General features: G+C 54.5%; 2 protein-coding genes across 4 annotated transcripts in view; both read right to left on the bottom strand.

Annotated features, from left to right (window-relative positions):
- CNGB1 (cyclic nucleotide gated channel subunit beta 1) overlaps positions 1–14,897 on the bottom strand; it is a gene marked incomplete at its 3' end in the record, with an annotated part of 60,219 nt that extends 45,322 nt beyond the window's left edge. Inside the window, exons 1-8 of the mRNA XM_033844521.2 lie at positions 14,810–14,897; positions 14,571–14,610; positions 14,036–14,195; positions 12,833–12,908; positions 11,524–11,560; positions 5,732–5,891; positions 4,696–4,764; positions 2,443–2,475 (exon numbers count right to left, since the gene is read on the bottom strand). Coding sequence (XP_033700412.2) covers positions 2,443–2,475; positions 4,696–4,764; positions 5,732–5,891; positions 11,524–11,560; positions 12,833–12,908; positions 14,036–14,195; positions 14,571–14,610; positions 14,810–14,839 — 605 coding nt within the window. The remainder of the gene's footprint in view (positions 1–2,442; positions 2,476–4,695; positions 4,765–5,731; positions 5,892–11,523; positions 11,561–12,832; positions 12,909–14,035; positions 14,196–14,570; positions 14,611–14,809) is intronic.
- A 1,495-nt stretch (positions 14,898–16,392) lies between these two features.
- ZNF319 (zinc finger protein 319) overlaps positions 16,393–26,784 on the bottom strand; it is a 31,295-nt gene continuing 20,903 nt past the window's right edge. The window contains exons 3-7 of one of the 3 annotated variants that reach the window (XM_073795512.1): positions 18,143–18,200; positions 17,765–17,837; positions 16,862–16,982; positions 16,715–16,760; positions 16,393–16,521 (exon numbers count right to left, since the gene is read on the bottom strand). In XM_073795512.1, the coding sequence (XP_073651613.1) occupies positions 16,481–16,521; positions 16,715–16,760; positions 16,862–16,982; positions 17,765–17,837; positions 18,143–18,200 (339 nt within the window). In that variant the 3' untranslated portion in view covers positions 16,393–16,480. Of the gene's footprint in view, positions 16,522–16,714; positions 16,761–16,861; positions 16,983–17,764; positions 17,838–18,142; positions 18,201–20,697; positions 20,853–26,784 lie in introns of those variants that run through there. The other 2 variants (XM_073795513.1, XR_012327852.1) reach the window with 2 other exon arrangements.

The raw sequence follows: 26,784 nt of genomic DNA, 5'->3' as shown, positions 1-26,784 counted from the left end.
CAGGAAGACACAGCTTTTCTTAAAGAAAAGGGCATATTATGACTTTCACAGGGCCTGGGCACTTCAGCCTTCACGGGCCCCTTCCTCCATAAATATATTTTTAAAATTCCATTTTGTGACTGCATTCATATGAAGATCAATATGTTAATATTATATATTAAAATATTCTCTTCCAACTAAAAGTTCATTTTTTGGTCTGATTTTGAAAGAAATTAAAATGTTCTTGGGGGCCTCTCAAAGTATTACAGGAACCGTGCCTTCCACACCTGACAGAGAAGTCGGCCCTTCCTGGAAGGGTGGGATGGGCTTGTGATGCGAGGGGCAGACTGGGTTCTCCTTCCCTGGAACAGATGCAGAGGCCTCCTCGGTTCTCAGAGTGCAAAGGCCCAGGAAATGAACTTCCCACAGTCCCAGTCAGAGGCTTCCTGGCGTCTTGCTCATTCTAGAATCCGGCCTGGAAAGCAAGTCCCCGGGAAGCCTCCGTTTGCTTATCTGTCAAATGGGTAGGACTCATCCAGCCTGTACTGCACAGACTGGCTTATTTGAATGAGGTCAGAAGGGCCAGTGAGAAGCTCATGGAAAAGTCAAAAAACCTCCCCATGTCCGGTGTCATCTGGGTTCTCCGTCTCTAAACACTGGTAAGCAGCTTTCCTTGTCTGTAGTACTAGGTGTCCGCTTAGGAGCCCAGCCTGACCTGGGACAGAATCCCAGCTCTGTGCTTGCTGGCAGGACACCCGTGGATGTGTGGGCTGTTATCTCTGAGCCTCAGTTCTCTCATCTGTGAAATGGGATTAGCAGTAGGAGCCTTAGCACCACGTCTGGCACGGAAAACAAGTGCTAATCAGGTGACAGCTGTTATTATGACTGTTCTTGTCATTATTATTATAAATCCCAGAGGAGGCGGCCTTCTGCAGGTCTGTGAACCACCCACAGAGATTGCGGAACATTTTGCACAAACATCTCCAGCTACGGAGACACGTAACAAGCCTTACGGTGGGCCTGTCAGCCCCACCAGGGGCTGTTTGGGGACCCATGTACCCCCAAATCATGTTGCCCCTGGTTGGCAGGTTGCCTGGTGCCTGCTGAGGCCCCCTCTTGACCAGCCCAGATGCAGCGGGCCATCAACTTCTGGAAAGTTCCCAAGTTCCAGGGATTTCCAAGTAGAGGATCAGACAGACTGGCTGAGGCGGGCATCCCAGAGGTCCTGGCTCTCCGAGTTAAAGGTGTGGGGAGTAGCCGCAACGGCCAGCCCACTGTCCTCCCCCAAGTCACAAAACAGGCTGTGCCCCCAAGTTAAGGTCCTCACTGTTGCCTTCAGCAGACTTGTCACCCGGTCCCCCAGCCCCGAAAGAAGGAAGGAGGGGAGCCCTTAGGGAGAAGCAGCCACCTACTTGGGTCTCTCTGTCTCTGCTGACAAGGACGCCCGTGGTGCAGGAGTTCAGCTGGGGGCGATGACATTCATTCCAAGCCCCAGGTCGGTGCATGCCAGAGGAGGATTGGGGGAGCCCGAGCCCGGCCCCGAGCCCGTGAGGCCAGCTCTGGAGCCAGTGTGGCTCGGGTGGCAGATGAGCCACCAATCCTTCCTGCTTCTAATCAGATTGAGGGAATGTGCGGGGGGGAACTCTGCGGAAATGGCCCCAGGGAGGCCAGGTGGGGCCCAAAAGGCTTCCGTTGCTATGAAAAGCTGAGCTGTTGCCAACAGAGACCAGGTCGCTAGGCGACCATCTGCCCGTTACCAGGGCTTGTGCGTTGTCGTCAGTAACCCCTGTGCCTCCACAAAGCTGGCAAAAGCATCCTTCCCCAGCCAGTGACAGCCCAGCCCACCTGTCCCACGCCTGACACCCTCTGGCCTTGGCCCTGGGATCACTGGCTCTGTCACCACAGGGCCCTTGTCCCTACCTGGGGCCCCGGGCCCCAAAGTGCCCTGAGTTTGAAGCTCTGGGTGAACATTGTATGAGCCTGTGTGTGCCTGCAGTGTTTGTAGGTAACTGTATGTATGCACTTGTGTCTAGTGTGGATAAGTGCAAGTGTGTACACGTGTGCCCGTGTGTGTTGCTTGTGCATGTATCAGGCCGTGTAAGTGCCCTGCCTACACATAAGTGTGCACATAACCCAGCATGTGTGGCTGTGTTTGTGTGCAGGTGTGTATGTGCGGTGCAGATATGTGTGTCTGTGTGTACTGTGCAGAGAACACGTGTGTAGTTAGTGTGTGTGCCTGTGTGTGTGCATGTTGGCTCACTGGCTTTCAAGTGGTATTTTAGCTCAGGAGCTGTGACATATAAAGGGATTTGCAGACCTATGTGTTGGGCATACGGGTTTGGTGGCAGAACAGCTCAGAGCTCTGCAGTCTACACAGAGGCAGGTGAAAGCAGGGGGCAAACAGAACTGCACTAATGCAGCCAGGCAGCATCTAAGGTCTTCATTTAGGGGAGGGGCAGTTACCTGTTAATGAGAGGATCCTGGCTCTGGAGAGGCCTGGAGGGTAGAATTAGGACTGGGTTACAGAAGCCATAGTTTTGGCAGAAGAAATAATTTCCTAACTCAGAGGTGCATATGGATGAAATGGATGGCCTTTGAGAGGTTGTGAGCTCCCTGTCACTGGAGGCAATCAAGTAGCTGTGTGGCCTCCTGCTGAGGATAGAAAGATTATAGGTGAACTGGGCAAGCGCGGACTCAAAGTAGATGACACTAAGCAGGCTTCTAGCCCCCAAATCCTGTGTGGCCTCATGGTTTAACTCTTTCCTGACTGGGACTAAAAGTGACCCTCAGTAGGGATGAGAAGATGGGTGACTTTTGATGGAGCACTTACTCCACACCAGGTCCTACCGCATCCATTCTCACAGCCAGCCCTCTGACCACTCAGGAGGGGCTGTTATCAACCCCGTTTTAGAGATGTGGAGGCAGAAGCTCTGTGCCCACCTGCCACTTGCCCAGGTCACTCTGCTGAGAGAAGAAAAGCTTGTGCTCCCAACACTTGTGATGATACCTCGCCTCAGGCCATGGCCAAAGGGGCAGGGAGGAAGTGTATGGGCCGGGGGTACCACAGAGGGCAGAGAATAATACAAGGGGGATGGAGCAAGGGGACAGGTTAAATCATCTGGCCTGATCTGTGGTACAACGGCCACCACGCTGCTCCTCCTGCCTCGGTCTCTGCACAGTGCAGCTGCCAGCCTGTCACTTCCCTGCTCACAAACCTTCCACGGCTCCCCACTGCTCCCGGGAAATCAAGTTCAAGGCCTTCACGATCTGGCCCCACCACCTCCGAAGGATCATCTCCCACCCCTTCCACGAGCTACACTGTCACTCTTCCTGGGACATGCGGGCTGCTCGCGAGGCAGCAGTTCACTCCCTCCTCCTTGAGACACTTTCCAACTGGGCCTCCAGGCCTCACACCCTTCTCATTTCCCTCACCCCCCATGGGTGCCTCCCCCTCCTTGGTCCTTTCTGGTTCCTCCCCATCTCCCTGACCTCTGATCTGGCATTTTGGCCTCTCCTCCATCTACACTCACTCCCCGGGCATCTCCTCCAACCCCACTTTCATTCCGTCTGTGAGATCAGACGCCCATCTTTACATCTCTGGTCCAGCCTCTCATCCCCTAACTCCACTCAGGCATCCAGCCATCTGCTCATCACCTCCACGTGCATCCACCTCTCCCTCTGCCCTTCTGTCCAGCCCACGTTGCTCAGAATCACCTCCCTCTTAGTGGTTTCTTTTCTTATTATTCAAATATATTTGACATATAACATTTTATAAGGTGTACAACATGCTGACTGATACATTTGTATATTATGATACGGTTGCCATTGTAGCGATAATGACCATTCTATCACATCCCCTAATTACCATTTCTTTTTAGTGGTGGGAATAATTAAGATCTAGTTCTTGGCAAGCTTGATTGTAACTTTTAGCGTTTTCTGAGCTCCATTTTTAAGCTCTTACTGTAACTGAATTCTTTGGTGTGTTTTGATGTTGAAATTTTTATGGATGTGGATACAGGATCAACCATTATGGAAGATAGAGCAGAATCCAGGGCAGCCTTAAGGGGCATCAAAGGCAGCCACTGGGGACCGACTGTTGGGGAGGGTGTGAGGGACGGAGACAGCTCTGCGCCTCGGCTTTGTTAATCACACGGGAGAGCTGGGCGCCCACTGCGTGGGTCCGCGCATCCTTCCATGCATTCAGCCAACACTGATTTGGTGCCTACTGTGCTAGGCACTGTTCTGGGCTCTGGAGACACGGCAGTGAAGGCAACAGACAAAAATCCCCACCCCGGGGCTTCCCAGGTGGCGCAGTGGTTAAGAGTCCGCCTGCCGATGCAGGGGACGCGGGTTTGTGCCCCGGTCCGGGAAGATCCCACAGCCTGTGCTCCGCAACGGGAGGGGCCACAACAGTGAGAGGCCCGTGTACCGCCAAAAAAAAAAAATCCCCACCCCGTGGAGGTGCATTCTACCTCTGTACGTGTGAGTGTGGGTGGCGTGGAGGTGGTCGCTGAGTATTAGGTACTGTGAATCTCAAGGTCATTATGAGCACAGTGGGGTCCCCCAGCACCGCCTCAGCCTTTCTGGTCAGTGTCCAGTGGAAGTGGGCACGGAAGAAAGGGAGGAGCTTCCGTGAGCGGCAGAAAGCACCCTGACCCCAGAAGCCCTGGCAGCCCCTCCCCGGGCCATCCCTCAGCCAGGGGCACGGGTCCTTACTCAGCTTCCTCCTCCTCTCCGTCCTCCTCCTCCTCGTCTTCTTTCTCCTCTTGAATCTGAGGCAGCTCCCTGAGTTGAGGTCAAAGGCAGGAGGTCAGGTCGCCTGTAGCTGTACCCCGAATCCACCTCCTGACCCCTATTTTCAGTACAATGGACTGTGACCCGCCCCCCAGAGACCAGACATTAACTCCCCACCCAAGACTTTACCTGGGGAGCCCTGCCTGAGCAGCCCCGGCTTCTCTCTAGCAACAGAGCTCCCTCACGGCATCAGGAGCTGGTCCCAGCACCCAGCTGTCCTGGTGCCGACCCTAGGTCAGCCTCTGGTCCTCCCTGGACCTCAGTTTCCCCATCTTTGCAACGGAGGCCATAGGCCTGAGGACCTGAGGCCTCCTGGCTTGGGCAGCTGTCACCCAGCTCACAGGTGGGAACTAAGATGGTTCAGCCCCTGTGGAGGGTGGCCCAGACATCACTACCATGGTTACACATTCCCTTCCCCAAGGACCTTGCAACTCCCTTCTGGAAATGTGTCCTGCAGGGGGTACACACATGCACATGCAAGGACATGTGGACAAGAGTGCTTGTCGCAGAATTGTTTATAATAATAAAATTTTGGAATCAGCCTAAAGGCCATCAAGGTTAAATACATTCTGGCATATCCATAGGATGGAATACTATGCAGTTGTAAAAAAAAATGAGGATGATCTCCACGTACTAAATGTGGAAAGATCTTAAGGTACGCTGTTGAATGAATGTAGCAAGGTGCAGGTAGGTCAGTGCATGCGATATGCTATCTTTTGTACAAAAAAATGAAGGGAATCCATGCTCATATATGCTCAGATGGGCCCTGGAAAGGTACAGAAGATGCTGGCAGCCACTGTGCCCGTGGGGAGAGGGATGCGTGTCTGGCGGGAGGGAAAGGGAGGAAGAGGCAGACTTGGGGCCCGCTCTACGCCCTTTTATACCTTTGGGATTCTGTACCGTGTGCCTGTTATCTTCCCAAGCACTGTTGTTTTTTAGGGCTTTCCCTGGCTCCCACCTGGGCATCTGCTCCACCTCCTCGCTCTCCTCTTCATCAGCTGGAGCTGCCTCTGAGCCCCGTGGGCTGCTGACCTCCTGGTACTCATACTCCTCCCAGTGAGGGTCAACATCTTCTAGGATGAGACTGGGCTCCTCGTGCTCTCCCGGGAGGATGCTGACTACAGGGGACACAGGGTGAGGGGGAGAGTGGGCCTGGGCCTCTCGCATCACCTTGGTCATCACCAGCTACGCGCCAGCTCTCAGCCAAGCAGCAGAAAGGGCACCGCTATCAGTGGGACCGTTGACAGCCAGGTCAGTGCTAAAGTGATGGGCGGAAGCCCCCCGCGATCGCTCATCCTGTCTCCCTCCATTAGTTTTCCCTCTCTTTTTCCCCTTGAGACAGAGCTTCAGTTACAGTTAGTCTTGTTTCTCACTGGAGCCTCCTTCTTGGAGGTTTGTGCAGAAGCAGAAACTATGCTTCCACCACAGTATTGCAGGTGATGCCAAGAGACCCAGGCTCGAAGTCCACCCTGCCACATCCAAGTGCAGTGGCCTGGGATGTCCCGAGGGATGCAGACAAAGCTTGCCCACCACCTGTTCTCTAGATGCCGCCCCCTGGTGACAGCGTACTACATGCCCATCATCTCAGAACCTCCTTCCGGGAGTCTAGGAAGACTTCCTCCTGGACTAGAGGCTCCAACCTCCAAGGGAACTGAACTTGACTTTCTCGTGGAGGTGGTCTCACTTTCAACCTTTCTCCACGTACCCTGGTCCCTGGCAATGAAAACACTGTGGGGCTGTGACCTTGGCAGAAGTGGGTGCAGGGGAGTCTCATCAGGAGCCTTAAGCCCACCCCAAGACAGGAGAAAGGTGGAGATTGCCTGGTAGCAGGGGTTCCCAAAAAGCTCCAGCAGTCTTGGTGGCCTTCAGGCCAGGCATGAGTTACTAACGGCGACTTTAAATGGAAGCTAGCCTCAAGTCTCATCCTTTGACTTTGGAAGTTATTGTTCATGGTGTAGACTAATAATATTAATAATAGTAATGGTAATAATAACAACACCAGCTACATTTATTGAGCATTTACTATATGCCAGGCCCTGTGCTAAGTGATTTACATGGACTAACTCAATCAGTCCTCACATCAACCTTTTGAAGTGGGAATAACTATTACCCTCATTTTATTTTCCCTCTTTTATATCTTATTCCCCATTTTACAGGTGAGCACGCTGAGATGCAGGTTAATACCTTCTTTTACGGGGTTCTCCCCACGTGCCAGGCATGAGGCTGTCTGCTTTCCAAGAGTCACCTCACTCCCCACTCCTGCCTCCTGGCTTCCAGGTACCGATGTCATCCAGCCTCACAGAGGACGCTACTGCCTGGCCTCCAGAGGAGCCTCCCACATGCTTCCTGAACTACGGTCCTGGCTCCCCCATCCCTACAAGCAGCCCTGGGGTTTGACCAGGGAGGATCCTCCAACTGTGGCCCTGAATCCATTGGTGGGACATACATGTCATATGTATGTGTCGTTCTATGTTGCCACCCAGTAATGTTGCAGTGTCTTCATCCTGATCAGCCGCTGAGGGTTCAGGTTCCTGCCTGACATCCAGGTGACATCCAGGGGACAGAATATCCCCTGGCCTGTGAGCTCACGAGCTTCCACGGCAACGCTGCCGGGTAAGAACACTACTCTCCTCCATTTTATCGACCAGAGAGGATGAGTGACTTGTCCAAGGCCACACAGGATGCTGGAAGCAGTGCCAGGTCCCCTGACTCATTGCCCTGGTGCCATCCCAAGTGACAAACACGCCCCAGGAGCGCCTCCCTGCCATTGGCAGCCACTGCATAATGGGCGCTGGAGGCTGTCCTTACTTGCATCCTTGCTTTCCCTTGCATTAACCCTTTCTTTTTAGGTACTAATTAGCGAGTAGGCATTTTAGAAACACTTCCTCCTTTCATCTTTGTGCCACGCCTGTCCCCATTTTACAGCCAAAGAAGAGGATGGTGCCGGAGGGTACCAGCCAGGAAGGCAGGCAGGGGATACCGCTCCCTGGGCAGGGCCCTTCCTCCCGTGGAGCTCCCAGCCCTCTCTGCAGGCATCTGACTCACAGCTCTCCCGGCTTTTCCAGGGTCCACCCAGGTCACAGATGGGGCTACGATGCACCACAGGTGCTCAAACTCACATGGAAACTGCTGTTACATCCAGGGCTTAAACTTCCCCCTGGAGCCCCTCACGGGCACACCAGCTCTCGCACAGCATCCTCTCTGCCAGCCTGCATGGCCCTCAGGGCAGCTGAATAGGGCTCTGACCCCGGCAGTGCATACCAATAGCCCCATATGGGGAGGAAGCTGCTGTTTCTAGGAGCAGCAGGCAGGAAACCCAGGAGCATGGATTCTAGGCCAAGGCCCCTGCCCGGTCCCTGGGCTGCTGGCAAAGCCCAGGCCTTGACTCGAAACCCCCATCCTCCCTGGCAGGCCTAGGTCGTGATACCCACTCCCTCTGCCTCTCCCCGGTCCAGAACCACATCTTCTCCCATCTGACCCCCAAAGCACTAACTTCTCACTAACTGGTATTTCTCAAATCATGGTCCTTGCCGCTACCCCATCATCAGAATCATCTGGGGAGGTGGGTGCTTCTTGAAAATGCAGATTATCAGGCTCCCACACTCTTCAAATTGAAAGGTCTGGGCATGGGACATCCTTCACAGCTCCCCCCAGATGTGGCCTCAAGTTCAAGAACCCTTGTGTCCATTGCGTTCTCTGCCTCCAATGCTTGCTCAGCCAGGGAGTAATCTTGGTCAAGTCACTGCCCTGCTCAACCACCTTCAATGGCTCCCCACTGCCTACAGCCTCGTCCCCCAACATCAGGCCCCAACTCTTCTAGTTTTACCTTCTGCCTCAAGGACTCTGGGCTCCAGATTAGCTGCAGTGCCCACACTCTCACCTCCTGGCACATGTTCATTTTATTACGTCTACCAGCTTGCCCTCCCCTCCCTGCCAGTTTGAGACCTCAGGGGTCTCAAACTCCAAGGCCTATGTAGCCAGGGAGATGGTGCATGTGGGCAAAGCGGAGGGTGCCACCTGCCCTCAGGTGGCAGCTGCCACTCAGACCGTCCTCACAAGCACAGCGCGGGACCATTACAGCTCGATCTTCCCAGTTTTCAAGAGAAGCCAGATTTTTCTATGCAAAGCCACCTGATTTTTAAATGTTGACAACTAATTCTAATTTTTAAAATCACGCCTTGCCCCAAATGAAGACATCTGTGGAGCCAGCTGGGACCCAGGGCAACTGGCTCAGGACCCCTGGCTAACTCCTTCCGGCAACACCAATACTACGGGCCGTATGAATCCACCCACTTCTCAGACCTAGGTTCTCGCTTTAGCCTTATCTGAAGCAATAATATCATGCGATCACAGGTTTGATGTGCTACCGTATGCTTTTTAATGTCAAGTAAAGCACGTGCCGCTGTCCACTGGTAGTCCCCGACTCTTTGAGGCGGAGAACATAGCCGAGCCTAAGGAGATCCTCTTTGGGGAAAAACTGTGTCCTGGGGGGGCGCTGAGTGTGCCAGGCACCATGCTGAGGCTGCGCCCGCGGGCTTTCCCGCAGCCTCTGGTGGGAAGTCCTCCTGCTGTCTAGCCTAAATCCCACAGGCTGCCCTTGGTTGGCCTTCCCCTTGCTCTGGTGGAGAGGGGCCAACTTGGTCTCCGAGAGGCAGTTCTGGGACTGGATCCCCCTCACCCTGCCTGGGATTGGGGGCGGGAAGCAGGGGGTTCAAGGAGGGTAGGGGGGTCAATGTCCACCTCATCCCCCTGCCCTGCAGGTCTTCTCTTCAGGGAACCCTTCTTTCCTTCCATCCGTCTGTCCATTTGTCCATCTGCGCTCTCCCAGGCTCCCCTCCCTTTTGTTTCAGAGGCCTCCAGCTGCAGCCACCCCTGAAACAAAGGAGAAGAGAGAAGGGTGGGTGGCGGGGTGGACAGGCGGAGGGAATGAATGAGCGAAAGGATGGGGAGACTGGGGGACGGAGTGGGGGCGGGATACTCATCCCTCACCCCTCAGGGTCACCCTTGTGGTGGGTTGAATAGTGTCCCCCCAAAAAACGTATATCCAAGTCCTATCCTCTGTTACGTGTGTGACCGTATTTGGAAATAGGGTCTCTGCAGATGTCACTAGTTAAAGATCTCAAGATGAGATCATGCTGGATTTAGGTTGGGCCCTAATCCAATGACTGGTGTCCTTATAGAAGACAGGAGAGGGAGACTTGGCAGACGCAGAGGAAGAGGCAGAGATTGGAGGGCAGCTAGATGCCACAGCGCACCAAGGATGGCCAGCAGCCACCAGAGCCAGGAGAGAGACCAGGCACGGTCTCCCACTCAGAGCCCCAGAAAGAAACAACCCTGCCAACACTTGGACTCTGGGCTCCTGGCCTCCTGAACCGCGAGAGAAGACACTTCTGCTATTTGAAGGCACTCTGCGTGGTCCTTTGTTACGGCACCCCCAGGAAACTGACACACCCCGGGGCTGAGCCCGCCCCGGGGCTGCCCCAGGCCCCACCATGACCCGCACGCTCCAGGCACGCAGGGAGGCCCTGCTACAGCTGGCTGAGACCTGCCTCCTTCCAGAGGAGCAGGGAGGAGGGTGAGAGGGCTGGGGGCTCCGTCCTCAGCGCTCTCAGTGGCCCCTGGTAGGAGGGGCGCGTGGATGGCTCTGTTCCAGGGAAGGTTTTCCACTCCTCTAACCTTGGCCTGGCTGAGCAGCTGCTTCGCCCAGGGGACTCTAGTCACTGCTCCACGACAACTTGCTTTGTGACCTTGGACACGTCTCTGCCCCTCTGCCTTCCCCAACAGCCATAGGCGGCCCGCGCTGGGCCCTCCAGGGTGGCCACGAGCTGGAGACTGAGCGAGCCCTGCTCTGAGCCTCCCCTTCACGACGCTGTCACGGTTATACAAACCCCGTGACACCCACACCCGAGCTCCTCAGCTGGCCAGCCTGTGGTGGCCGCCCATGTCAGAGCGCTCGTAAAAGCCACCAGTGGCCCAGCGGGCCTGGGGCTGGCAGCCCTGGGACACCCGAGGCCCACGGTCCAAGGGCCTGTGTCCAGGGTGGAATAGGGCCACTGCTCCCAGGCCTTAACTCTGCTCTGCTCACCCTCAGCGCTCATTGCTGGCCTGGTACATAGCAGCCCTCCATGAGCATTTGTGAATGGATGAATGAATGAATGCCCCATACACCACATGCCTTTCCAGAGGCCATGAAATGAAGGAAGAGCAGATTTGGGGTCCTAGCCCTCCCCTCCTGGCCTCAGTCTGGGCCCCAGTCCTGGTGCACAGCTGGGATAAAAGGCAGCACACATACCCCACAAGGGAGGGGACGCCCTCCCAGCTCAAGGGACCCAGTCCCCCCAGAGAAAGCCCATCTCCCCTCTCTCACCCCACAATCAGGGACTCTGCTTAGCCAAACCCACTGGCCCAGGGGGCTGTGGGGAGTTCTCACTAGGGGCTCCTAGCAGGAAAGGGGGGCCCATCCAACTTGACCTCAGAATTATTTTTTCTGGATAGAAGCTGGAAGGCAAGCCAGGTTCCTGCCTATGTGTGCATCCCCCCACCCCCGGCTCCCAAGAGGGGCCTCCAGCCACCATCTGGCTCTGGGCCGGGCTCTGGTGACCTGGCCAGGCTGACCTGAAGTAGGGCCTACAGAACATGGGGCTCTCCCAGCTCCAGGTCCGGAGGCTCTGCCTGCCCCACGACCCGTGCACTCTCAGACCAAGCATCCCCATGGAGACACACACGAGGACCCACTAACGTGTCACTTACTGCTCTGCACGTCACATGTCACAGGGGAGTCAGGCTCCTGTATGGGGAGAAAAGGAGAAAATAACTGCTGTGGACTCCTCACCGGCCTCCCTGCTTCCATCAGCCCTCCCGGCACACGCAGGAGCAACGGGGCTTCCTCACGGCTCCCAGGACACTGCAGAAGATCCCGTCCTGCTTCTTCCCTCCTGCCTCAGAGGTCACCCGCTCCTCCAGTCACTCCGCCACCAGGGTCACCACTTGCCTCGTCCCACCTCAGCTCCTTTGCCCAGGCTGGGCCCCTGCCTGGAATGCCCTCTCTCTTGTTCTCTATGTATGAAAAACCTCTCCCATCCTTCCCTGGAGTGTTGTCTCAAAGTTCCATCTGCACGAAGGCCTCTCCCCGCCAGCACCACACCATCCCCCCACAGCCCCATCCTCAGGGATCGCCCCCTCAGTGAGCACATCTTCATCCACTGATCGCTCCTGCCACTGGACACCCCGCTTTCCTCCTGTTGGGGAGCTCCAAAGCTGAGCTTCCTCTGCCACCCACAGAGGCCATGAACGTGGAGCCTGCAGGCTCAGCCCACGGGGAAGGGACCCTGAAGCTTCCTGTCCACCTCTTACTGCAGGGGGACTGCGATCCAGGCCTCCTGCCCCCGAGTTCCAGGTGCTTCTATGAAGATGGCCAATTGTCTCCAAGAGTGAAGGGCCAGGTGGGAGGTTCTGGGAGAGGGAGAGGTGGGGGAGGCCCTGCTCCTCCCACCCACCCATGTGGGAGCTCTAGGTCGTCAGAAATGCACACAGGGCCCACTGGCTTCCTGAGAGCCCCACTTCTTCCCAGAACACTCCGGGCCTCTCTTGTCTCTGGGCCTTTGCACATACGGATCCTCTGCCTGCACGGCCCTTCCTACACCACCCCCTTCACTTTCACCCACCCTCTTCCTCCTCCCCCTCCCCCTTCAGTTCTCAGCTTGCAGGCCACTTCCACTAGGAAGTCTTCCTTGATGCTCCTGGGAGGCTCCTCCTCTGCACCCCGCATCCTCTCTGCCCGCCCCCCCGGGAAGCACCTCCCCCACTGACTGTGACCACCTGGCAGGAGGGGCTGGGCCAGCACTTGTCAGCCCTGTGGCCACAGTGACCAGACAGTGTGTGTGGAATGTGTGTGAGCCATGCAGACAGGCGGGCTGGGTGGGCTGAGCTCCAGCTGCGGGCTCCCTTCTTCCTTCTGTGCCCTCCCCTCCCACCCAGGGACCATTCCACCCTTGCCTGAGCTCCCAAGACGCCTCCAACCACCACTCAAGGCCCCCGCTCCCCCCAGCCCAGCACCGACCTGTTCCCCAGCCTTCCCACGGACCACTGGCTGCGGCAGAGCCATCTCCAGCCGGTGCAGGAGCCACGCCATCAACCTGCAAGGGGGAGAGAGAGAGTCAGATCCCTCCCAAGGCAGGTAGCAAGCTCACCCGAAGGTGGACTGGAACCCAAGCCCCCGGCCCTGAAAACCACTGCCCCATCCCTGGCCTCCCCAGGAAAGCCTCTGGCTACTGTTCCGACCCCAGCAGGTAACTCTGTCCCCCCCTACCCTCCCTGCCACCCCCAAGGTGCATTTCAGGCCCCTCACACACTGCCAGGGCGGGAGCACCTAGCAGTACCTATCCTGATTTTATATTTTTCATTTTTATTTTTTTAATAAATTTATTTATTTATTTTTGGCTGCATTGGGTCTTTGTTGCTGCGCACGGGTTTTCTCTACTTGTGGCGAGCGGGGGCTACTCTTCGTTGCGGTGCGCGGGCTTCTCATTGCGGTGGCTTCTCTTGTTGTGGAGCACGGGCTCTAGGCGCCAAGAGCTCCAGTAGTTGTGGCTTGAGGTCTCTAGAGCGCAGGCTCAGTAGTTGTGGCACGCGGGCTTAGTTGCTCCGCAGCATGTGGGATCTTCCTGGACCAGGGCTTGAACCCATGTGCCCTGCATTGGCAGGCGGGTTCTTAACCACTGCGCCACCGGGGAAGTCCCTATCCTGATTTTAAATGCATGTACCACTTGGACCAACAACTCCACTTCCTCCGATTTACTTGCACGTGAACGCAATGATGCCTGTACAGCGCTATTAACTGCAGCAAAAGTGGAAACAAACCTGAATGTCCACTGAATGCTTAAATAAAAGCTGGTACATCCGTATAACATACTATGCAGCCGTTGACAGAATGGAGCAGACCTCTATGCATAAAACCACCTCTGAGTTACGTCTTTAGGTGAAAAAAGTGAGATGAGGAACAGTATCTGGAGTTTGCTGCTGCCGGGTACGTGAGTTTAAAGGAGAAACGTGCTCAGAGCTTGTCTACGTGTAGGAAACAGCGCGGAAGCAGGAGAAGCTGCTGATGCGAATGCCCGGGGAGGGCGCGCTGCAAACCCCTTTGAATTTTCTCTCAGGTGCATGTGTTACTTTTCTAATTTAAAAGACTCATTTGGTGGATGCTGGGCTGGGGCCACGCACTGAGTCTGCTGCTTGTGGGAGGAGAGGCGTTTGGGAGGCTCACCTGGCAGGGTCCTGGGTGGGCGGCAGGGAGGAGGCCTGGATGCCGGGCTGGGGCTCTGGAGTCAGCTCCTCCTCGGGCTTCGGGGGGTCAGGAGCAGGCAGGGAGGGGCTCTCCTGGGCCTGCGGCACGGGCTCCATTTCCAAGGCGGGTCCTGGGGGCTCTATGCAGCAGGGAGAGCAGGAGACTAAGGATGACGTGGTGGGGCTCCATGCAACCCCTAGGGCACAGAGTCCAGATTCAAGGTGCCAACGTGACTGAGTGGGGAGCCCCTTGGGACCACCCCAACTCCCCTCATCATCAGACAAACACAGAGCTGAGGTGCAGGGAGGGGAAGGGACTTGTTCAGGACCTCGCAAGGCTGTCCCAGGCTACTGGCTTCCCAGCCTGGACCAAGGAGGGGGGTTTAGGACTCCCACAACAGCCTGCTCCCTGCAAGCACTGAACCCTGCCCCGAGCATCCTTCAGGCCCCAGTTGTACCCCCAGCCCAGTCTGTGACCATCCCAGGCAGCCCCTTCCCAGGTTCCCTCCCTGTACCTGGACCCAAGGCAGCATCTGCAGGCTCATCTCTCCAGCCCTGCGTCGTAAACAGGAAGTGACGTCAGGAAAGACGGTCAGGCGCATTCCCTGCCCTGGCCAGCCCCGCCCACCCTTCCCCTGAATGCCCTGCCCCTCTTGCAGCCACTCGGTGGGTCCCAGGGGTGAGGACAGCCTGCTGGAGTAGGTAGGCACTTCCTGGGTGGTCAGCTGCCTGCTCCCCCTTTGCCTCGACTTACCTCGGAGGTTTTCGGAGGCTGAGGCAGCATTTTCTCCAGATTCTGCTCAAGCCACCTGAGCAGCCAGGGCCCGGGCCTGAAGAGGGGCCAGAGGTCAGCCGAGCGGCCTCAACGAGTGCCCAGCCACGCTGTCCTGACCACCTGCTGGGGTCCCAGGCCTCGAGCAGCCCTTCCTCAGCTCCCATTCTGCATACTGGGGACCTTGGACTGGATACTCTTAAAGGGCCTCCAGGGTGGGGGACTTCCACCAACCTGAAATTCTGACCCAGGGCTGGACCAGGTTCTGGAACAACAGGCCCAGCCTTGGCCTCCTGGGCACAGATGAGAACGGGGGCTGCCTGGGGACCTGAATGCAGCCTGGGGGCCTCCCTGTGACTGGGACAGAGAGCTCTGGCTTCATGGGTATGTGAGCAGTGTGGTCGCACAGGGCCCCATACTTAAAGGGCCCATTTTTGGTTTAATGCTCTATCGTCACTGTCTTAAACTCTTAATAATTTTTTTAAAGGAGTCCTACATTTTCATTTTGCACTGGGCCCCACCAATTATGTAGCTGGCCCTGGGACAAATGTTGGGTCCCCAGATCCATCTGACCTCCAGGCAGCCCTGTCCTCTTCAGGGAAGCTCTATGCTCCCAGGGGAACCCAGCCCCCATATACGGCCCCCAAAAATCTGGCAAGTCCTTTGGGTGCCCTCATCCTAAATTATTTTACTGGTCTCACAAGTCAGCAGAGTGCCCCTGGGGACCTATGACCAGGGCAGCCTCCAGGGGACTAAAGAAATAGACAGCAAACTGGAGCAATGGATGAATGAATGGAGTGTGTGATCGTACATATTCATTCATTCATATATTCATTCATCCCTTCTGTGCTGAGTCCCCTTTGTCTGGCAGGCACTGTGCCGGGCACCAGGGCGTTCAGCAGTGACTGAGACAAAAGCCCCCGTGCTCAAGGACCCGACAGTCTAATGAATGAATGAGGGAAGGAATGAATGGGTGGGGTGAATGGAGATGAAGGCGTGACTCTGAATTTCCAGCAGAGACAGCAAACTGGGGGCTTCAGGTTTATTGCGGGAGCTCACAGTGTTTTTGAAAACTTTTCAATTCGTTGGCAACATCTAAAAATTAAGAATTATGTAAAAACCTAAATTTCTAGCTTCTCTTGAAAAACTGGAGGATCTGGCCACACCGGGTCAGCACTCCTGCAGGGCAGAGGGAAGTGGAGTTCAGTGGGGCCCCTCTCTGGAGAGAGACGTGGGCTCCCCCGTTTGCCACAGTTCCCAGCCAGCCTGCCACCCGCCTCGGTCAGCTCTGAGAAGTCTAAAGCTCTTGCCAACCATGAGACCAACCTGGGCACCCCAATGTCCCCCACGGTAGCCCAGGCCCTGCTTCCGGGCTTCACACGGCACCCACCTACTCGAGGCCTATCTCTGAGGAGCTCATCCATGCCTTCTCCCATCCTCAGAAGGTGGCCCCCACCCGGGGATCTCTCAGTAATCAGCACAAAAAACCTTGAGCAGCACCGAACCCATCGTTCCGGTTTTGTGGATGAGAAAAGTGAGGTTCAGAAGAGATGAGGGGCATGTCCAAGGTCACACACAGGCGGTGGTGGACCCTGGGCTCTGGGCGTGCTGAGCCCACCACACACACTACAGATGGGGCTCAAGGATGGGGACTCACCCGGTGTCTTGGGCCCTGGGGGCCTCACTGTGTCCATCTGCAGAAGAAAGGAAGCCGGTCAGCAACAAGAGGGCTGCCCGGAGCTCCCCGGTTAGCCCAACTCAAACCCAGGTTCGAACCTGGGCCGAGTCAGATGAGAAGCTCTGGCCCCGTGGACTCACCCCAGGGAGCAGGGCCCAACGCAACAGTCCCTGAGCCCACCCCTAAGCCATCCTGCTTCCTGGCCTTACCTGAGCCCCCAGTGCTGCAGTGCCCAAGGATCTGTCCTCCTGCCTGCTGGGACAGACAGACAGACGTGGGCAGAGAGTCCAGGGCCATCAGCCTTCCTCCCACCCTTTCCCTACCCGGCTTGCCTCAGCTCCCGGCCCCAGTAGTACCTGAGCTGGACCCTCCAAGCCAGCAGCGGTGCTCTGGGCAGGCCTGCCACTGTGGACGGGCTGCGGAACGACCTTCTCCACACCCTTTCTGAGCCAGGTCAGCACCCGGCTGCTGGGACCACTGAGAGACAGAGATACCGGCCTGCCCTCAATGTCCCCAGCCCCTCTCTGGTCGGCATGGCAGTGCACAGCATCCTAAAGAACTTGGTTTGAACCCCAAACCTCTGTCTCCCCACTGTGACACTTCAGACACATCACCTCCCTCCTGGAACCTCGTGCCCCTCTCTGGAAAATGGGGGATGCCAACCCTTGGTGCCATTCCAAGCCCACCGCCATCAGATACTCAGTAAAGGCATCACCGTATCACCCTGCTGCCCCATTAGCCTGGCCCCAGGGGGCCCCTCCTGCACTCGGCACATGTCTTGTGCTCTGAAAGCGTTGAGAGTTTCCTGTGAGGTGTTTCCTTGTGATGGAGGCTAGTCAGCCTAAACATGAGGGTCACAGACTCACCGTCTGAGGCCAGCCCTCCACACCCTCTGCAGACACGCTTACTTGGATAAGTACCAAGGGTCTAAACTGTCTGAGCTATCTGGGAGATTTCATGGAAAAGTCTGGATTTCTGTCTTCATTGGGAAAATCAGAAGCTCTGGCCACACTCAATCTGCGTTTCACCCAAGCGCTGAGAAACCTCTGGTCCCCCCGCTCCATTTCTCTTGGTCACATGGTCCATTTGGCCCAGGAGACCCCCACCTCTGCCTGAGCCTCCCTTCAGCCAATTCCTAAGATGTTCTGGGCCTTTGCTTGGGAGTGACTGTAGACCTGAGAGCAGTGCCCATCCCCACCTCCTCAATGGCTCCCTAGCTTGGGGGCTGGCCCTGAGGAGAGGGGAGGGTGGTGCAGTACCTGTTCGCTTCTGGAACCACAGCGGCCTGAGCCTGGAGGGATGTGGGTGGAGAAGGGGCAGCCTCCTGGGTTTCTGGAAAGGAGTCCATCATACTTTAGAACTGAAGCCTCAGAAAGACCTGTTTCTACCCTGCTGGGGAGGTCAAGTCAGAGGCAGAGGAGAGGGGAGAACCCTGAGGGAGTCAGAAGCCCAGGGTTCCAGCTCAGCTCAGCTAAAAGGTCCCCAGGAGCCCACCCTTAGCTTCTCTGAGCCTCAGTTTCTTCATCTGTGAAATGGGTCTGCCAACCTCGCGGGCTGCTTCAAGGTTCCGAGCAGTGGAGAACACAGCCCTTTCCCCGCCTCCAGCCGCCCTGCCAGCCTGGGCTTCCAGCACTCACCCTGAGGGCCCGGATCAGCCTCAGCCACTTCCTTCCCCACGCAGGCCTCCTCAGGCGGCTGGAGGGTTCAAACAGGACCATGTAAACCTTCAGAGAGACTAGCCTAAGGCAGGAGCAGCCCCTGATCCCCTTCACAACCAACCCCCCACAGGATCAAACAGCTCTATTCTCACAGTGGTCTCTGTAAATCCTGGTGGCCTCACCTTCCACCTGGGACACTCCCTTCTTCCCAGCCCCAGGGGCCCCTCATCCAGGGCTGGGCCCTCACCACGCCCCCCCCCAAGGTGCCCCCCAGGCCTGTCACATCCCCCAGGAAGCTGCCCCACTCAAGTGGCCTGAAAAGAAAGAGGAAGAGAGTTACAAGGCCTTGTGGCAACTGAGGGGAGGAGGAGGCGGGAAGAGCCCAGCCCCCGGCCAGCCCCCAGCCAGCTCCCTCTCCTTCTGCGCCAAACCTTCCCTTGTCTCCCTAGTAGCTGGGCGGCCTTCAGCTTCTGCCCTCTGCCTCTCATCTGCCTCTGCAGCTGCACCTCTGCTGCTGTGTGCGCATGTGTGCAGGTACAGACAAGCATGCACATGCATACAGACACACATGTGTGCACACCTACACTAATACACTCACTCTCATACTTCACACACACAGACACAAGCACATGTGCATACAGAAAGTGACACACAGACACGTGTGTATACACACATGCATACACACACGAGCTGACACAAAAATAAGTCCATCTGCTCACACATAGATGTGCACATGCAAGACACAAAGCACATGTGCATATACATGTGCGTGCATGCCCCAACACACGCACATGTGCATATAGGCACATGCCCACTTGTGCATGCATGCAGATGCACACACGTGCAAATATCTGCAAGTGTACAGACAGACATACAAACATGCATATGCACACAATACATTTGCATATATACACAGATATCTGTGTGTACACACATGTACATATGCATGCTCAGTCACATAAACATATACACACGTGTACCTGCACTGACACACAAACATGCACTCATGAACACATTATTTCATATGTGTATTAACACACAAATACACACATAGATGTGCATACATGCACAGGTGCACAAAATATGTATATATACAAACATGCAGGCACATACCAATATGTCCATCCACACAAACATACAAGCACAGATACGCAAACGAGCATACATGTACACACACATGAATAGATTCACAGACTCAGAAACACACACATACACACTAGCCTGCCCCACATGCACATGGAACTACAGGCACACGAATGCGTGTGCACATACACATATATGTGCGTACATGTGTTGTGTACACACACCTGTGAATCGGCATGCGTGTGTTCGTGGGCACACAGTTTGCTAATACACACGCATACACAAACATACCGCTAAGAACACGAGGCACACATGTATGTGCATACACGTGTGTGCACATGCAAACACATATGCACAGCAACCCTATACCTGGATAGCTCACTGTTTCCTAAACACACCCCGCATCACCCAGTAATAGCCTTTCCTCTGCCAGGAAGGCCCCACCTCTTCATCTCCTCCCGTTACGATTTGGCCCAGCCCACTGTGGTTAGGAAGCACTCCTCCACCAGCTTCCAATCTCCAAAATTAAGATGACTCTCTCCTCTGAGCTCCCAGAGTTTCCAGTCTGATACACTTATTTGGTCCTCCCGGAAGGGTAAGCTGAGGATGCTGTTGAAGCTCCCCACCTTCCCTCATCACCTCTGTCTCCTAGAAGAATAACCTGGGTGGGTTCTTGTCTGCTGACCCTCAGGGGCAATGCTTTATTCATCACTGTGCTCCCGGCACTGCACACAGGCCTGGCATCAATTAGAAGCAAAATCAAATCTGTCTGAGTTTCTGAATTGGTTGTCATCAGGTTCCCGAATGAATGGGATACAGAGCTGGGAAGTTTGATGTGCTTGACTGAAAGTTCTAGAGCAGTGCTGCTCAAAATGTGGTCCAGGAACCAGTGTCAGTCTGCAAACTGTTACTGGTCCACAGTGATTAAGCAGTTTGCAGCAGATTGTATAGCAACACACTGCTTCCCTCATGCAGAAAGTCTTAAGGCAAAACAAATACAACTGAACTAAGCAGTGTGCTTACTTATATAGTAAATTTACATCTGGCAAGCTTCTGATCGCCTCCTGGACTGGTAACAAACAGTTAATGGATTGGCTACTTTGAGTAGCTCTAGAGGTTGGTAAACAATGGTCAGTGGGCCAAATCCAGCCTATTGCTTGTTTTTGTAAATAAAGTTTTATTGGAACACAACCAGCTACGCTCATTCATTTACGTATTGTCTATGGCGGTTTTCACACTACGGTGGCAGAGTTGAGAAATTAACAGAGAGAGCATGACCTACAAAGCCTGAAATATTTACTATCTGGCTGTTTACAGAACCAGGTGACCGCCACGTTTCCTTCTGGCTCCAATTTTCTCTGTTGTGGAAGGTCGCTGGGAGCAGCTGACCTGAGCTGGGGATTCTCCGAGCAGTGAGGCCAGTGTGCCCTTCCTCACCATTCAGTTCTTACCAGGGACTCTTCCTCTAGCTCAGTCTCCTCAGGGGCTGTTTCAGGCTCCGGCTCCAACTCTGGCTCTGGTTCTGCCCCCTCCTCCTCCTCTCTCTTCACTGGTGTCCCTGGGGGCTGAGGCAGCACCCTCTGGACCCAGCCCAGCATCCTGACACCTGTAGGGGACCGAGTACTTAGGCCTCTCCAGAATGCTCACAGTTGCTCCCACCATTCATGGGCTCCTTTTGTGAGTTATATATTTCCTTTTTCCTTCTTCATCTTTAAAAATATTTTTGCAGTTATAGCTCCAGGTATTTTCCTGATAGAAATACTCAAGCCCACAGACACATGTGTGTAAAGAGGTCGGTCACAACAGTGTTAGAGCAAAAGATGAAAAACATCCAAATATCCATCAGTAGGAGACTGGTTACTGGGAAGAACCTAATCGGTCTTCTGTAAGAGGGGCACAGATTAAATAAATTATAATACATCCAATAATGGAATATTATGGAGCCATTTTTTTAAGTAGATCAATTTGAACTAACATGGAAAGATCTACACGCTTTGGACTCCAGTCATGAGCACATCAGTTAAATGCTCCATGCCTCAGTTTGCTTGTCTGTAAAATGGGGATGTAAATAGTAGCTATCTTGTGGAGGTTAATGTGAGGATAAAATAAACTGATGAGAACAGTGACTGGCACACACTGAGAGCTTAATAAATGTTGGCTGTGACTATCATTGGATGTTAAGCAAAAATGCTAATGATAGACTATCATGTTCAGCATAACCCCATTATAAATTTTTAAAAATACATTATGAGCAGCATATGAATGGAAAATATTTTTTGTTTAATATAAGATAAAGATCAACCTATTTTCATGATTTAGAAATTTTTAAGAGAAAATAACAAGCCCCTGTTTTCATGGTTTACTGCGATAGTTCAGCCCTACCTTACACGGGCTCAGTTTCTGGCATCATTTACTTTCAGGGAATGGGCATCCCTGCCCTTATGACTACATCCCTGCAGGATGGCCTGGCCCAGCGGGCGCCACACAGGTCAATATACGCAAACTCCCAGCCTCGAAAGGCCCTTCCGAGGCCGTGCCCGGCATGGTGTATCCTCCCTCCCCCCAGCCATGGGCAGCCAAAGTATTCTCTGTCCCTCATTTGCCAGGGACCCTGGCCACAGGCTGCAAAGCGCAGGCACAGGGCCCAGGACCCCTGCCCCAGTGCCCATCTCCCCACAGCCCCGGCCATGCTGCCTCTCCTACTACTCACAGCCCTGACTTATGTCCCTGCTCTGGCCTCAGCAGCCCAGCTTCCCCTAAGCGAAGCTGTGCTGAAGGACACAGCTCTGAGTGGGGGGTCAGTTCCCTGGCTCAGCCACCAAAAACGTGACTTGGGCCAGACATGACACCTCTGGTCTTCCATTTCCTAGTTGGGTATGGGGGTAAAAACACTGATTTCCAAGGTTGGTAGAGCCCAAGATTGCATGTTTAGGATGACAGATTCCACCGATCCCAGCCAGCCCCATAAGCCACGATCGCCTCATCCTCACCTCCTCCCACTCAGCCTCAGTAAATAAGCGTTTTCATCACCACTTTATAGCCAAGGAAATGGAGGTACAGAGAGGTCAGCAGACTTGCCCAAAGTGACACAGCCAGTAAGTGGCCCAGCTGAGTTTACGCTCAGGTCTGCCTGGCTCCAGGTGTCCCACATCTACCCCGGAGGTACTGACGTTTGCCCAGGATCGGCTGCTTCTGCAGGCCAGTCCTGCAAGCCATTTCCCAGCAGGCAGCAATGCTGGCTTGTGCTTCTGAACCTTCTGGAAATGACTAGGGAAGCCTTCCCCACTCCCAGTTTCCCTTCCTCCCCCAGACCCAGCCATTTCCTCCGCATAGAAACACGTGCAGGCCCCTCCCATCTTTTAGCCCTGTTGCTGCTGATTCCACGTTGATGAGGGAGGCGCAGGCGGGAAGGGGGGCCTGGGAGTGGTACCCAGAACAACAACAGTGCTTGGACCACCAGCCTTTCAGAGTCTTCCGGGGAGCTGCGGAAGATACAGATCCCTAGGCCCCTCTAAACCCTCTGCAGGATCTGGAATCCGTATTTCACAAGCTGCCTTGGAGAGTCACTAAGGTTTGAGCCTCACGGGGGAAGACAGAAGCCTTGGGTTTCCAGCCTTGCCGGGTTCTCCATGTCTAAATGGCTTGATGGGAGGAGAGCACGGAGGGAGTCTCATCAGGGGTCCCACGGAGCCACGACCTCACCCTGAGTTACCTGCTCAGATGCCGTCCACCAGCCAGGAATTGCCTCTTCCTGCCTCTCTCAGCTGGCCTCTCAGACACAGAGGGGATTAATTGGCAGCAGCCGGGCTGGCCCGTATGCAAAGGATTAGGAGGTTCTAAAGAGGGTGGGGAGGTGGCAGTGGAAGAGACGAGATTGATGCGGAGGGAGCCGGCAGAAAACCCCAGGGGCCACCAGGAATCGGCTCCGGGGAAGGAACCCTACATGGCCCTGGTTTGGGGCACCATGAGCTGCCAGGGGACCTGGTTCCCTGCATACCCTGGCCAACCCACAGAGCGGCTGGTGGGAGGATAAGAGCTTGGAGTCCCCAGGTGATTCTGGGAGACTCCTCAAGGTAGCAGGGGCCTGTCAACTCAGTCAGCAGTGGCAGGAGGCACATTCCAGCTCTCCAGCCCCAATGCAGGGACTCAAGCAGAGTCCCTCTGTCTCAGAATCTTCTGCAGCTTGGGCAGGGCCTCAGCACCCCCTGCCTTGGGCTCCACCAGAATGGCTGTGGTCCCAGGGCTGGGCCTTTAGGGAGGGCCCGAGGACGGATAGATGACTGACTGCATCCAAGCCGGCCTCCTGAACTGAGGTCGAACCCTGGAGGGGGATGGCGATCTCAGGGGAGAGCGGGAGAGGGACAGAGGCCCAGCACAAAGGGGCTCAGTGAGGTGACAGGACCTGGGTGGGGGGCAGGGCAGTGGGCTGTTTAGCAAAGGGGCAGGGGATTGACTTGCTCAGCTACAACATTTCTCGACCTTGCCTATGTGTCAGGCAGCCTGCCAGCCTTAGCACATTGAGAAGGACAGAAATAGGACCTGCCCTCATGGGGCTTACATTCCAATGGAAGATTCAGAAGTAAAAAAGATTAACAATGAACTTAAAAATATTGCAGATATGCTGAGTGCCATGAAAGAAACACACAGGGCAGAGACGTGTGTGAGATGGTGGGAAGTGGGAGTGGGCACAGGTGCCTCTATGAAGAGGGACATATTTGAGCTGAGACATAAGATCTGAGTGAATGGTGTTCCAGGCAAGGGTAAATAAAGGTCCTGAGGCTGGAATGAGCTTGGATGCCCCTGAGAGACAGAGAGGGGCCCAGGGGCTTAGTGGGTGTAGGGAGGAGTGGTGGGAGATGAGGTCCAGGACAGATCAGGTAGGGCCTGTAAGCCACGGTCAGAAGATTGGGTTTTAGCTGATGGCCCATGGAAGCACATGATGGTTTAGAACAGGAGCCGGACACCACCTGTGCAGCTGTTTTGTAGTGGGCAGGTGTGGAAGCAAGGCACTAGTCAGGAGGTAGCGGTGGAACAAACCAGTGTGTGTCTGGACGATCCCTGTCCTCTCCTTCCTGTGCAGAACCTCTGATATGCAACCACCCCCAAGGCAACTGGTGTGGGAGAAGGTTCTTTCTGCCGTGCTCTGTCGATACGCCAGGCTGCTGGGGATCAGCGCTCCTCCCCATGGCACCTGCAGCCAGAGAGGACAGTGAGCTCTACTGCTCTGCCTGGGTGTGCAAGTGACGGCCAGCGTCATCGGTGATGCCTCTAGCTCGACGGAGGCCAGTGCAGAGATGAGGAGGCTTGGACCGAGCAAGTGGCAGGAGAGAGAAAAGGGGAGGGGAGGGAAAAGGGAGGTGTTGAGGGTGTTCAGCTTAGGCAGCTGGCAGGTGGTGCCGTTTACTGAAAAGAGGGAGCCTGGGGCTGTGGCGTGGAAGAGTCTGGGGGGCTCTACTTCGTTGTCTGAGAGACATCTGAGTGGAAATGTGCGCCAGGTGGTGAGAGGTGTGTTTTGCGGGGTGGGGACTGTCTGGAGTCTGGGAGAGGTGGACGACTGGAGATGGAAACTTCGGAGGCATCAGCTCAGCTTGTAGATGATGCTTAAAGCCACAGGACTCATTGAATCAAAAGTAAAGAAGAGAAGGACCAGAGATGATGCCTGGAGCACACTGGCACATTTCGAAGTTGGGAAAAGGAGGAGGAGCTAGGAAAGGAGACTGAAAGAGCTGCTGGTGGGGTAGGGGAAGAGCCAGGAAGCCGGGTTTGCTGCACCCAAGACGGCTGAGTGTGTTGGGGGAGGATTGGCCACATAGGACCACCGTGTGAGCGGAGGCTGACCTGTGCCCCAAGGCTCGGCAACCTGGGGGCATGGAGACCGGCCAGTGGTCAGAGTCACGTGGGCCTGGCTGAAGAGGAATGAGCTCTAGGGTGAGGCAAATGAACGAACCTCAGCTCCACCCCCGTTGGATGACTCTCGTGTGCATATATACGGAGGGAAAGAAGCCAGATTGAAAGGACCCCAATGGCCCATGCGTACAAAGCTCAAATAGGGCACAATTAGCCTGTCTTATCTATGGCTGCAAACATAGGTAGTAAAATTATAAAGAAAAGCAGTGGTTATACTACACGGCTAGGAGAGTGGTTACCTCTTGCAGGAGGTGGGACTGAGAAGGGGTATGCAGAAGCTTCTAGGGGCTGGCGGGGTCCTAACTTGCTTTCTTTAGCTGACATCAATTTTTTAAAACAACGTTATTGTCATGTAATTTGTATGCTGTAAAATTCACCAGTTTTAAGGGTACAACTCAATGATTTCTAGTAAATTTACTGAGCTATGCAATATCTAGTTTCAGAACATTTCCATCAGCCTAGTAAGATCCCTCATGCTGGTTAGAATCACTCCCCATTCCCCAGCCTCAGGCAACCACTAATCTGCTTTCTGTCTCTAAACATGTGCTTTTTCTAGACATCCTATATAAATGGAGCATATAATATGTGGAGTGTTTCTGTGTCTGGTTTCTTTCATTTAGCATAATGTTTTGATGATCATCTACATTGTAGCACGTATCCATAATTCATTTCTTTTTAATTCCCAAGAGTATTCCATGGCATACTGTCGGTTTCCATGGCATAGATATATTAGAGTCTGTTTACCCATCTGCTAGTCAATGGACACTTAAGTTGTTTCCCCCTTTTGGCTATTATAAATAATGCTGCTATGAACATCTGCATGCAAGTCTTTGTGTGGACATATATCTTCATGTCTCTTGGGAAGATTCCCAGGGGTAGAATTGCTGGGTCATATGGTAAATTTATGTTTCACTTTTTAAGAAACTGTTACACTGTTTTGCAAAGTAGTACCCATGTCTTGACCTGACTGGTAGTTACACAGGGTCTCACTTTATAAAATTATGAGTTACATTATATATTTATGCACTTTCTGGATTTTGTTGTATTTTTAACTTTAAAAGAGTTAAAAAAAAATTGCGATGGGGTGGTGAATGAAGTCCAGGTAAAGTTTTCTTTAAGGGGTGGGACTTGGGGACGCTGCTCTGGGGCTGGATGGGGCACTGGAGGAGAAGCAAATAGGGAGCCAAATCCTACTTGAATCTCACAGTAGGGGTGCCCGGGCCCAGCAGGCTCAGCACTTGGGCAGGTGTATGCAAAAGCACGTGCCAAGATACGCAAATAAGTTAAGAGTCTCCCCAGGGTTTCCTCACGGGGATGGGGGGACAGGGTCCACCTCCAGTGGTTCTTTTTTTTTTTTTTTGGCCTCCCTGCGAGCCTTGTGGGATCTTAGTCCCCTGACCAGGGATTGAACCCCGGACCACGGCAGTGAAAGTGCTTAGTCCTAACTACTGGACCGCCAGGGAAGTCCCCCGGTGGTTCTGACCTTGATGGTGGTCAGGCCCCAGGCCTTCAGGGTGCTGGGCTTAGGACCTCATGACCTTGCTTTTTTGGGAAGGTGGGAGGGAGGCTGCAGGCCTGCAGGGAGAGTATCACCTGCTAATCCCTGTCCTGCTGAGGCCACCACTCTCCCT

This window comes from Tursiops truncatus, chromosome 19 (assembly GCF_011762595.2).
Source record: "Tursiops truncatus isolate mTurTru1 chromosome 19, mTurTru1.mat.Y, whole genome shotgun sequence".
Taxonomy (NCBI): domain Eukaryota; kingdom Metazoa; phylum Chordata; class Mammalia; order Artiodactyla; family Delphinidae; genus Tursiops; species Tursiops truncatus.
Note: the sequence above shows the minus strand (reverse complement) of the source record. Positions and strands in the feature narration are given on the sequence as shown.